The 13144-nt window shown below is 40.8% G+C and overlaps 1 protein-coding gene across 1 annotated transcript; it reads left to right on the top strand.

The window, feature by feature from the left end:
- The first annotated feature begins 4059 nt into the window (after positions 1-4059).
- On the top strand, positions 4060-9627 carry LOC121440654 (interferon-inducible GTPase 1-like). The gene is made up of 2 exons (XM_041641446.1): positions 4060-4171; positions 8034-9627. The coding sequence occupies exon 2, from the start codon at positions 8058-8060 to the stop codon at positions 9327-9329; it is 1272 nt and encodes a 423-aa protein (XP_041497380.1). The 5' UTR covers positions 4060-4171; positions 8034-8057; the 3' UTR covers positions 9330-9627.
- The last annotated feature ends 3517 nt before the right edge of the window (positions 9628-13144 follow it).

The raw sequence follows: 13144 nt of genomic DNA, 5'->3' as shown, positions 1-13144 counted from the left end.
TGTGTATCCCAGGCTGGCTTCCCTCAAATTCATGATATTCAAGAGCAGGTATCACAAAAAAGAGAATTACAGACCTATCTCACTCATGAACATCGACGCAAAAATTCTCAATAAAATACTGGCAAACCGAATCCAAGAACACATAAGAAAAATTATACATTATGATGAAGTAGGCTTCATCCCAGAGATGCAGGGCTGGTTCAACATACGCAAATCTATCAATGTAATCCACCATATAAATAAACTGAAAGAAGAAAACCATATGATCATTTCATTAGATGCTGAAAACGCATTCGACAAAGTTTTTTTTATTTTTTATTTTCTGCTATTTGGTACCCACAGAACCGCAATTTCCCAAGCTTCCCCAGTGTTAGTTGAAGCTGTTTCGAACTTGCTCCATCTAGTGGACAGCTTTATACTAGTGCGGCCGGCCGTCCATGCCACAATTTTCAACGCTTTTGGTTTCTACATCCTGTTTATGCAAAAAGCCAGATCATCTTAACTTGGGGCTGAGCCCCACTGGCCTGGGACAATTTTCTGGAATTGTTTCCTTCAACCCCCTTTTCATGACTGATTTCCAAACACCTTCTTTTGTCCAGTGCCCCTTTCCTGGTTCTGGAAATAGAAACAAAGGCTGAAGCATCTGGACTTACTGGGGACTGAAGACACAGAGAGGGAAAAACTGGAGACTTGCTCCTACTTGGATACAGTTCTCAGGTCAGAGAGAAATGCTGCTTGCTCCCTCAGCTTAGGTGCCTGGCGCTGTTTTTTGGAACAAAATAAAGGGCTTCTGTTGGAACAATGCCAGCTGCAAAAAGCAGGAAGTGTCTCTACCTTAAACAGAGCAAGAAGCTTTTATTCTTTCTCTTCCCCTTGTGACAAAGGAAAGGGGCAAGGAAAGAGAAAAATTTGAGAAACAAAGTTAATTAAATGAAAGAACAAAGGAGAGAGTGGAGAAGTCATGGAGGGGAAGAGAGAAGAGCAAGAGATTAAAAGAAAATTTAAAAATTTTCTAACCATAGAAAAACTCATAACCAAATCAGTTAATATAAATAGAATAAAAATAAAAATAAACTCTTTTTTTAAAAAGATTTATTTATCATTGTTATTTATTTTAGGAAAATAAGTCCCTGTTTATTTGAATAGTGGGGTAAAGGCCGAGAGATGGACCTTTCACCCTGTGGGACTGACTGGACTCCATATCTGTTTACAGTTCCACATTCTGCTTTTTTGTTTGTTTTTTAGCATATATTTTAATTGATTTATTTTTTGAGAATTTCACAGCATGTACCCAAATCCTACTCATTTTCCAGTCCTTCCATGCCTGCCCTCCACCCTTGTAACACTAGCCAATCCACTATCAACATGGGAAAACCTAAGGGTAGGGTTCATGTGTGTTATTATGTCAGAACATGACAATCCCCAACTTCAGCTCTCTACCTTCCTTCCTGATCTTCAACTCTACATGCACACTGGAATACATGCACACGTTTACACACAAACATACACACACACACACACACACACACACAAATGGACACATGCACACATACAACACACAAACATGCACAAGCGCAGACACAAATGATTAGATAGTTGTATTATTGCTCTTTCCTCCTAATCATTCTAATAAAAACTCAGGAAGTTGGGGGAATCTATGATCAAGTGCATAAAGTACTTGCCATGCAAGTATGAGGACCAGAGCTCAATTTCCAGAACCCACATAAATGCTGAGTGGGTGTCCAGCCACCTTGAACTCCCATGCTCAGAAAACAGAGATAGTGGAATCATAGAGCTAGCTGCCTACGTAGAGTGTGTACATCTGCAATCTCCATGTTCAATCGAGAGACCCTTCCTTGATGAATTAAAGTAGAAATTGAGGATCAGGCCCAACATAAGCCTGACATGCCCACACATGTGTGAACATGCACACTAAACAGAGAGACACATTTTAAATATAAAATAAAATAAGAGGCAGGAAGTAAATAAAAATAATATCTTAGATAGTGCAAACCTTAAAAGAGTCATGAAGCTCTCCTAAAGGTTGTAAAAGCAAAAATTGTTCTCCAGGAGTGGGGATGTCAGGCCAGCAAAGATACCTGCAAATGATGCTGGGGCCTCCAAGGCTGTGACTCTGGTGAATCATTGCCACTCTAAGGTGGGCTTTGCAGTGACCCAGCTGCCTGTGAGTGATCACACTGTGTTTGATAAATGTGCATGAGCTTGGAAGGAAGAGAATATGAGACAGACAGAGTCACAGATTAAAAAAAGAAATTTAAGGGTAGTAAACTGAGGTACTTAAAAGACAAAGAGAGTAAAAAATTTATAATGGGCCACGTAATGATGGAAAATACACAGAGTCTAGATTATGTAATTATTGTGGTTTTTTGAATTTTTCAACTGTTAATGAGCTAACTGAAGAAAGATATTTAATTGTGGGATCTGCTAAGCTAAACCCACATATAAGTATTTAACTTCAAAATTCAGGTCTAAGGATATGTTGCTTTGAAAAAGAGATTCTTCTTTTGTTTCTAAGGAAGATAAGAAGATGTGGATTACTTTTATGTTAATATGGTTTGATAGAAAAAGACCCCCTGAAACAGCTTCAAGGCAACTGGCTGAGATTATGCAACCTCACTGACTACTGCAGCCAAGATTTAACCATAATTCTAAACTTTCTCAAGACCAACAATCAGCAGGAAGTAGTACGGAAATCTATACCAAAATTCCTAAATACTGTCTATTAATGTTTGTTTTCATTTAAAAGGGGTTGCTTATAAACAGCTAATGGTCACAGTCAATCTCTTTCTAAAGAAAGATATGATATGGAATATGAATAGGATATGATATGGAAATGAATACTTTACATTGATATGTATTTCCATTTATTGCTACAAATTTAAGGTAATTTCTTATACTGCATATTTCTTTCTATTCTTGTTTGAGGCATTATGTTTGTGTAACTCATTTAAAATAGAAGTATAATTAAAAATGCAAATTAAAAGTCATCTATGTAGTCAAATTGTAGTCATATTATACTACAAAGAATAAACGTAATCATTAATCATACCAGTCTCTGAACTCTATGAACTATAATGACTGGACAGATGAGACATGCTCTCCAGTGTATTAGTGGCAAGAAACTCATCCATGTAACTAATTGCTTCCTGATTAGATTTAATAGCTTCTCCACTAAATGAAACCCATACCTGGGCAAGAACTTAAGGCTAGATATATTATAGATTCAAGGTAAAAATTTCTATTGTTATGCTGTTAAATGGATATGTTATTAAGCCAGCTCCTCTTGATTTATCATTATACCCATAGATTGAGGCAATTCCCAACCTTTCTTATAGTTTTTTATATTTGCAGTAGATCATAATCTATACAGAGACCCACAACTGGCCAAAATGCAGAGAATAAGACACTGAACAATATCCAGTCCTGAATGGAATATATATAATTCTAGCTACAGTGAAACTGTGTCTTCTGGACACAACAAGGCAGCTGGATGTATAAGCTCACAATGGTTGTGACAACATGTGTAAAACCTGTCACGCCCAAACCAGATCAAATGTGTGCACTGACAGGAGAGTTGAGAATGACAAGAATTAAGGAACATGAATCCACAATTGTGAGGAAATAGGTTGTGTCGTGGGTGATCCTTAACTTGGCATCTGCACACAACACCAGACAAGTGTGCTGTGTGACTTCAGTTCAGGCTGTATTTGTGGAGTCAGGGATCCCAAAAGTTATCTTTCAAGGGTTGTGTTCCAGCCTGGTTAGTCAGCTGCTTCTCCGTGCTCTCCCTCCATTTCCAAGCCCCACATTTCACACCTGTACTGTTTTAGGACTGTCCAGACTTGTCTGCCAAGAAACAAAGGTTTAATAGAATGAAACACAGCTGGTCACTTTAGTTTCATTTTCCTTTTCTTGGAAATGGAGCAGGTCTGAAAGCTACTGACCCATGCTGCTCTGTAATTGGCCAGCACACATTGAGAGGGAGGGGCAGGACCCTGGAGAGAGTGTGAGTCCTGCCAAACTGTCAGAAACCTGCTGCTTTTCACAGAGGAAGGGGGGGTTGGTTCATGGGAAGAGACTGCAGCACAGTGGACAGTGGTTCCTGCAGCTGAACTACACTGAGCGCATACACTGGACTCAGGATTCTCTGGTAAGTGGAAAGGGGCATTCAGATCTAACTTGTAACCCACACCATCTCTCTTCTCTAAAGAGAAGATAGGTAATCAGACATTTACGAACATATTCTGAGAGTGGGGATCCTCTGCTTGGAAGCTGGGGTGCTCCGGTGCAAGGCAGACAGGACTGCATCATGGATGGGCTTAGCCAATGCTTCAAGTTGAGGAAGACACAAAGGAAATTATTTGGGTATTGATTTTGGTAAAACGTTTCAAATTGTTTTGGCTTGTTTCTTATTTCTCTAACATGGCTGTAACTGGCTGCTGCAGCTGATGGAATATCTGCAGTGGGCCCGAGATTGCTGTTTGTCATTCTCATCTTCCTTCCTAGTTCAGGGTATAATACTTCATTCCTTACCCCCTGAGGCCTCTGGCCTGTGGAGAAGAGGTCTCTCTGTTCGCTGCTTCTGCTGCTTCTGCCGCTTCTGCCATAGCTGGCTGCGGAGATCTGTGCCTGGCAAATCTTGTTCACTGTGGTTTCCTTTATTGTCAAGCAGGAGTGCTAAGGATCTTCCCTCCATCTATGAGAAGTTGAGGATGTCAGGGCATGGTGACAGATGACATTTAGGTAGGCTTCCCTTTGAAATGTTCGCTGTATCACAGCCTTCTCGTTCCCTGTGTTCATATTCAGTGGAAAGTCCTTGCAGACAACTGTCACACGGGAGTCTGCATCACAGATCCAGGAGCTAGAGCTGACAAAATGAGAGGGGAAAACTGAAGATGAGAACAGCTTGTGCACTTCAGGCCACATGCTGTCTGTGCCCTGTGGGTGACTGTCCCCGTCAACAGGAAATCAGGCAACGCTGTTTATTTAATCAGATTTGGCATCCCTTTCAGGACATTCTCTTTACCCACCTCTTCCTGTCCTGTGCCTGCAGTCAGACTGAACAAAGTTCTACAGCTCTGCTTTCCTGCACAGCTATCCCCCATCTGTCCTGTAGATGGATGGGGTGTCCTGTGCAGTGAGTCTGTATGTGCCTGTGCTTATACACAGTAGGATTCTAAGGACAGCCCTCTCTTGTGATAGACTGTCTTTGAGCTCTCCCAGAGATTCCGGTACCCACTCTCTATGAACGTACTAGGTCTTCAATAACCTACTGGCCAGGGAAAACTACAGAATAGGCACAAATGTTTACAATAAACATCTAGTGTTTCCCTCATAGCCCTCATTCATTGCCTAATGATAAATCACCATTGCTGTGTGTTGGTCATAGAAAAGTGAGCAAGACAAAAGCACATTCTGATACCTGAGGCTCATTATACTGTGAGAGGCTGAGAGCAAGTGAACCCAGACGAATGCACATCATCTGCCAGGAAGTGCTGTGTAGAGCTGGAAAGGTAAAGGATGGTGGGTGATAGAGGCAGGTGCGATTTTATATCTCAATGGGGATGGCAATGCTAAAGCATGCCTAATTGATGCACAACCTAGATGAGGGTGACTAAGTTAATAGACCTGTGGTTCTGAAGGGGAGACCAACAAGGAAAGGAAACAGTCATTCAGTACAAAGTTCTGAGATGAAAAAATAGCCCAAGATACCAGGGTGGCTGTTATTCAGACATGAAAAAACCCCAGAAGTGTAATAATAAAGTTCAATTTATGTTGTTTGTAGCATGTGCGCTCTTTATCAAATTAACTTTCCCTGAGGGAAAGTAGTATCCTAATGGTACATCTCAGAATTGACATGACCTGATATGACTTCAGTGTCAATGGGACAACTCTGGCTGATCATCCATGCTGTTGCAAGAACAACCACAGGGAATACAGTAATGTCAATGACATTATCAAAGCTGAGATTGAGGAGGTCTTGAAGAAGATAACGTAGGAGGAATGATCAGTGTGAGTGGAATTGGAAATACAGCTTAAGTCTGCAAACCAATTTGATGTGGGTGAGACAGGAAAAGGCTCCAGGGTGACAGTGGAGATTTGCTGCTTTCTTAACTGATAGTAACATCCATTGTGCTGCCATGGGAGGTCTTGTAGACAGGTTTGTGGATAATACAGGACAGAAATATGATATCTGAACTAAAAAAAAAATTACCCAGCAATCAAACTTAGTTCTTTAGTCCTGATATTTACCCCGAGTCATCTTTCATAACATAATATTTATTTTATTGAGTCAGGGTCTCAAGTAGCCCAGGCTAGCCCTTAACTCACAGTTTACCAGGGATGACCTTGAAGTACTGATACTCTTACCTCTACTTCCTATGCTCCAGAATGACAGAGATCCACAAGAACCCGCATTTGAAGAGATGCTGGGGATTGAACCCAAAGCCCTGTTCATTCTAGGAAAGCAATTGGCCTATATCTGAAGGGCACAGGTGGAGTGCTTTCAGAACATGCAAGGTTTAAAAGAAAGCAGTGAATCAGAAAGATGACTTGAGGACCCTGAAACAGTGGACTGAAGAAATAGATGCTAACTTGGACTTTAATAATATTAAGATATCTTACATTATTACAAGTTTATATTCCTCATGGAGTTGAGCTCCGAGTAATTAAAAAAAAAAGACAGAAGGAAAATAAATCTAGAAAAATTAAGAATTATTTCAACCAAATACAATAGTTGGACTTAATGAAATCTTCTGGAAAAAATCAAGAAAACAGAAAGATTTATGTGATCATTAGAGATATAGCATTGATTAAGCAATAATATCAAATATCACTCATTATTATTTATTTCTCAGGGTGCAAAACCAGATGTCTGTTAAGTTTCCATTCATTTGAAGGCACACACTGTAGGAAGTGTGCGCAAATGAATAAGATATTTTGGATTTGTTATACAATACTGCAGTCAGGTTAGATACAGTACAATTGTTCGTGCTTTTATACTTGTTGACGCTGGCTAAAGGACTCATATGGATTTTTATACGATTTTGCCTTGCTTTACTTCAGTTATCAAATTTTTGTAATTAAGGGTTTAATTGGGAGCTAGTAGAAATTTAATCTAGATTCCTTTTATTGCTTTTATAAGCACCAGGACCAAAAACATTTTGAAAAGCATATGATTGGGGAGGGCTCACACATTCTGATCCCAGTCCATCACTCAGGGAAATCAGGGCAGAAACTCTGGAGGAGCAGAGGCAGGAACAATAGGAGAATGTTGTTTGTTGACTTGCTCTCCATAGTTTGATAATGTTTTCTTAATTTACCCAGGACTACCAGTCCAAAGATGATACCACCCACAGTGAACTGGCACTTCCCACATCAATATTGAATCAACAAAGTGCCCCAAGTCAAATCTGATGGGAAAAATCCCTCAAATGAGGTTTTCTTCTCCAATAGGACTATAGCTTGTATCTACTTGATCAAAAAAAAAAAAAAAAAAAAGCACAAACTATCCAGGAACTAGTCAATAACAGAATGTAACTAAGTTGGCAGCACAGTGAAGCAAAACAGTGCTAAGAATGAAGGCATCTGAACCAAGATTAATAAAAGCTCAGGGTCAGAAATTGGGGTTCAACCTAAAGATCTGAAAAGCAAAGCAGTCAGCCACTGGCTCTTACCTTGATCTCAATCTGAAATGGCGATCCTGCTTCCTGGAACCGCAGAATGAGACTGTGTGTTGAGAGCTGTTTTCTCCTGTTTTATAATCCTTTCTAGGGCTGGGATTAAAGGCTTGTACCATTATTATTAAAGGCATGCATCGCCTGGTTTCTATGGCAACTAGTGTGGCTGCTAAGATTAAAGGTGTGTGTTACCACTTCCAGGTCTGTAAGGCTAACCAGTGGGACTGTTTTACTCTTAAATCTTCAGGAAGTATTTATTTATTGAAGTACAATTAAAATGCCACTACAGGCATCTTTGATCTTTTGTAACTTACTCTCCCTTCCTTCTTTCAGTGACTTATTTCTTTAATCACGATCATGGGTCAGTCATTCTCTTCTACATCAGAGAATGAAGACCGTGGAGATTTGGAATCCAGTTTCACTGAATATTTTAATAATATTGAAATAGAAAACAAAATCATTCCTCCAGAAATCATCCGTTCTATAAAAAGGTCTCTGAGAAAAGGAGATGTTCAGCAGGCACATTATAGAATCAGTGCTCAATTAGAATATATTTATTATGCCCCAATAAACGTTGCTGTGACAGGAGATTCTGGAGTAGGGAAGTCCAGCTTCATCAATGCCCTGAGGGGAGTTGGACCTGAAGAGGAAGATGCAACTCAAGTTGGGATAGCAGAGAAAGCTATGATGAGAACTCCATACAAGCACCCCAAAATTGAAACGTTGACTTTTTGGGAGCTGCCTGGTATTGGAACTATGAACATTCCACCAAAATATTATCTGGAGAAAGTAAAATTCCAAGAGTACGACTTCTTCGTGATTCTTTCCGCCACACGCTTTAAACTACTTGAACTAGACCTTGCCCAAGCAATCAGATTGAAGAGAAAGAATTGCTACTTTGTAAGAACCAAAGTGGATGCTGACTTACAAAATGAAAAGGAATCCAAACCATGTACCTTTGACAGAGTAAAGACCCTGCAGCTGGTCAGAAGATACTGTGTGAACACCTTCATTCAGAATAACATGGATGCTCCACCAATTTTCTTGATTTCTAACCACAATTTATCAGACTATAATTTTCCAGTCCTGATGGACACAATGATAAAATATCTTCCTGCTCAAAAGCACCACAACTTTATACTTTCCTTGCCTAATAATACTGAGGCTGTCGTTGACAAAAAGCACAAATTTATGCAGCAGTTTATCTTGTTGGAAGCCTGCCAGGCTGGAATTTTGGCTACTGTTCCTACAGTGGACACCCTCATGGATGAAGTCGAAGAGTTGAAAGTGAAGTTAAACCACTACCGAGTCCTCTTTGGACTGGATGATGAATCCCTGGAAGCCATGGCTAACAATTCTCAAGTGCCTGTTGAACAACTGAAAAAAAAAATTAAATCTCCTTATTTGTTGGAAACTAAGAAAGAAGAAACATTGGGAGAAATGATTTTGAAATATGTGGAGAAATTTGCCTCAGCTAATGGTGGGCCTCTTGCTACAGGGCATTACTTTGGTAAAACCTTTTACTTACAACTTTATTTCCTTGACACAGTGACTGAAGATGCCAAAGTTCTCCTTAGAGAGACATATTTTAAAAAACTAGTTCAAGCTCTGCTCAACCACAGTGACTGACCATGACAAGATCACAAGATCAATGGTGAATACAATGGAATCACTAGATAAATTCCCCCTCTTATATCTTTTCTTTCCACTAACCAATCCACTATTACCATGAGAAACCTAAGGATAAGGGCCATGTGTGTTAATATGTCAGAACCTGGCAATCCCCAGCTTCAACTCTCTACCTTCCTCTCTGTCTTTAAACTCTGGTGTGGGAGAATTGTCTGTATCCTGTCAATCATGTTTTAAATAAATGCTGATAGGCCAATAGCCAGGCAGAGAGTATAGGCAAGACAACCAGACAGGAAGTAGAGGCAGGGCAATGAGAACAGGAGTATTCTGGGAAGAAGGAAGTTCTTTCTGAGTCCTGTCCAGACACCGATGAAGCAAGATGTGACCTGTCCCACTGAAAAAGGTACTGAGCCATGTGGCTAACATAGATAAAAATAATGGGTTAACATCAGTTATAAGAGCTAATACGAAGCCTAAGCTAATGGGCCAATCAGTTTATAACTTATGGAGACCTCTGTGTGACTTTCTTTGGGGCTTTCCGGCTGTGGGAAGTGGGCAGGATAGGAACCAACAAGCAGGACTTCATGTTACACAGCTCCACATGTACACTTTAAAACACACATGCAGTTTGGATGCTCACCTTACGAGACCTGGATAGAGGTGGGCAGTCCTTGGGCTTCCCACAGGTCAGGGAACCCTGATTGCTCTTCAAGCAGATGAGGGAGGGGGACTTGATCGGAGGAGGGGGAGGGAAATGGGAAGCGGTTGCGGGGAGGAGGCAGAAATCCTTAATAAATAAATAAATTAAAAAAAATAATAAAAATCAGAACAAAAAAAATAAATAAATAAAACACACATGCACACACTCACACAGAGACACACACAGTGCCATGTCGTGCACATATAATGAGCAGAGCTCAATTTCCAGAACCCATATAAAAGTTGAGTGGGTGTAGTAAGCACCTTGGACTCCAAACTCAGAAGGCAGAGAAGGCGGAACCATGGAGCAAGCTGGCTGTCAAGAGTGTGAGATGACTACAAGTTCTGGGTTCAATTGAGGGACCTTGTCTTGGTGACAAAGACTGGAGAGCAATTGAGGATAGGACCTAACATAAGCCTGACATACTCACACACACACACACACACACACACACACACACACACACACACACGTGAACACGCATACCACACAGAGAGACACATTTTATTTTTTAATATTTTTATTCATTTTACATACCAACCACAGTCTTCCTATCCCCTCTTCCCCTGCCTCCCATAAGCACACCCCAATTCACTCCTCAGAAATGCTAAGGCCTCCCATGGTGAGTCACCAAAGCCTGACACATTCAGTTGAGTCAGAAGCAAGCCCCTCCCTACCAGAAGCAAAGACTGTATTTTGAGGTCTGTATTTTGTTTACAGTCATCTTAAGTTCACAAGTAAGTAATTCCCCTCTGCAGGGTAAATTCTGGGCCTAGGAAATCAACCTGGTATCTTATCTCCTAATGAGACCTGCTGGCCCCAGGCTTTTAGAAACAATTAGCATTTCCTTTGTTAGTCAACAATCACAGACACTCAGGATTTCCTTATCAGCTAGGGATGTCTCTGGACCTGAATTCCAGTGGTTCTGACACCTTCCCCTCCCACTTGCCCATTTTTTATTTTTTTTGCTGTACAACAGCTTCTGAGAAAGGATAAAACACGACTTGATCAGAAAACCTGTCTTGCCGCCGTTTCTCCTATCTCTTGCCCTTCCATTCCTCTCCTCCAGGTTTATCAGGAACCCCAGTTCGTATCCCTCTGGATGGGATAGATTGCGCCCAACGTGGAGCTCAAACCCACGACCCTGAGATTAAGAGTCTCATGCTCAACCGACTGAGCTGGAGATGGATGTGAATCTACTTTCAGTCTTCTACATGTTGATGTCTAATGAGGCCAGCATCATGAGTTAAAATGCTTTCTTTTTCCATTCTTCTATCAGTTAGACAGACTTACACCTTAAGAGAAGCACAGCTTACAAACTTTTAATTAGATATTTAATGGCTAAAGCCCTAGTTATAATATTCTTATGGGAGACCTTGAGCCACTAGGTAAACTTCTTAAAGCAATGAGCCAATTTCCAATAGAAAGCTTATAGAAACTGCCAGACAGGTAAAATATAGATCAACAGGTTTGGTGTCTCAGGCCCTAAGAAGTAATCTGTACATTGTCTTAGTTTCTTTCTCTGATGATGAGAAGAAACACTAACTGTCAGAACACCATCCATGAAGGAAGCTGTGTGAGGAGATTGCTGAGAGCTTTGAGAAACTCTAAGTACACAAGACAAAGCCTCCCTGGCCAAAGCCACCATTATATCAGCTAGATTAATACAGGTCCCCTTCTATCTGCCACATTCTTCTCTTCCCATTGTCAATCATTCCTCTAGGAATGAACACCTCAGTACAGCTGGGGAGGAACCTGCAACTAGAAAGGCTTTGCCCTTCATTTGAGGTTTGTTTGTTTGTTTGTTTGTTTGCTGCTGGTAACAAAAAACATGGACAGTCCATTTCAGAAAAAAAGGGGAAATAAATTCTTATATAGTATTTCCGGGAGTGGGGTGAGTATCAACTTTATGTGCAATATAATTGAGCTTTTGAAGACTCAGTGTAAGTCAGGGCTATTTGGAAAGGGTTCAGGTATAATGTGACCCACAAGAAATACCAGCATCACTTGAGCCTGTTTGGAGCTGCAGTGAAGTGATGGCTATGGCCCCAGGGTCTGTAGCACCTAGGACTTAGTCTCATATTCACTCTTAAGCCTCTGGGGAGTAGAGAAAACAAATACACATAAACCCACACAAAAAAAAAACCACGGAATGCATAACACGCACAGGTCTGTGACTCAGATATAGGGCTCAGTAGCTAATTTAAGAAGGGATGTGGCAGTATCTCTGTCTCTGGGGAACAGAGACTAGCACTGGCATGGATCTAACAGAAAAGAGATGCTCCAGAGACTCACACTTGGTAGAACAGAACTCTATTCCAAAATGAGTTGTAGTTGCCAATAAGACAGTATTTCAGACCCACAGTGGTAAGGCATGCTGCAGTAGTGACTCTGGTCCCTGGGATAAAGGGACAGGTCCATCACTAGGTTCTTTAAAGCCATTTTAAAAGGGGAAGAAAATAAGCTGGAAATGCCTGGCCTTAGCTGGACCTTGAGTCTTGGAGTCTTGAGTCATAGTGGACAAGGTTTAGATGTCAAGATTTTTGCAGAAAAGAAAGGCAAGCGTTCTTCCCATGGAGACTGGTCTTTGACCAAATCCCCAGTCACACAAGACTGTTAATTACTGTTCTCCCTCAGCAGGCTGCATAGTACCCTCCAATATTGTGAACATTGGTCACAAAGCATGAAGCTTTCGGCTCAGTACCAATATTTCTCTATGTCCTGTGCCCAAAATATGTGGTGTCTTCAGCAACAGAATCTTACCATCAGGGTCTGATAAGGAATGAAAAATAATACCAATAGCCGACTGCTTTATTTTGAGGTCCCTGGGACCTTCCTAATCAACAACTCAGGGGCAGGTACCACAAACTGGCACTGAGCGTTTGTTTGATAAGTGTGATGCTGATTCTTGGTTGTCAACTTGACTATACCTGGAATAGTCTAGAGTCCAGAAATGGAGGGTGCATCTGTAAGATGACTGGACTCCATAACTGTTTACAGTTCCACATTCTGCTTTTTTGTTTGTTTTTTAGCATATATTTTAATTGAATTTTTTTCAAATTTCACAGCATGTACCCAAATCCTACTCATTTTCCAGTCCTTCCATGCCTGCCCT

Source organism: Microtus oregoni, unplaced genomic scaffold (assembly GCF_018167655.1).
Source record: "Microtus oregoni isolate MIOR12 unplaced genomic scaffold, Mior012 000069F_ref0000032, whole genome shotgun sequence".
Taxonomy (NCBI): domain Eukaryota; kingdom Metazoa; phylum Chordata; class Mammalia; order Rodentia; family Cricetidae; genus Microtus; species Microtus oregoni.
The sequence above is the reverse complement of the archived record's forward strand: the minus strand, read 5'-3'. Positions and strand labels throughout refer to the sequence as shown.

Bases quoted from the DNA above. Each gene is read 5' to 3' on its own strand.
- LOC121440654 (XM_041641446.1), top strand. From the start codon at position 8,058: ATGGGTCAGTCATTCTCTTCTACATCAGAGAATGAAGACCGTGGAGAT.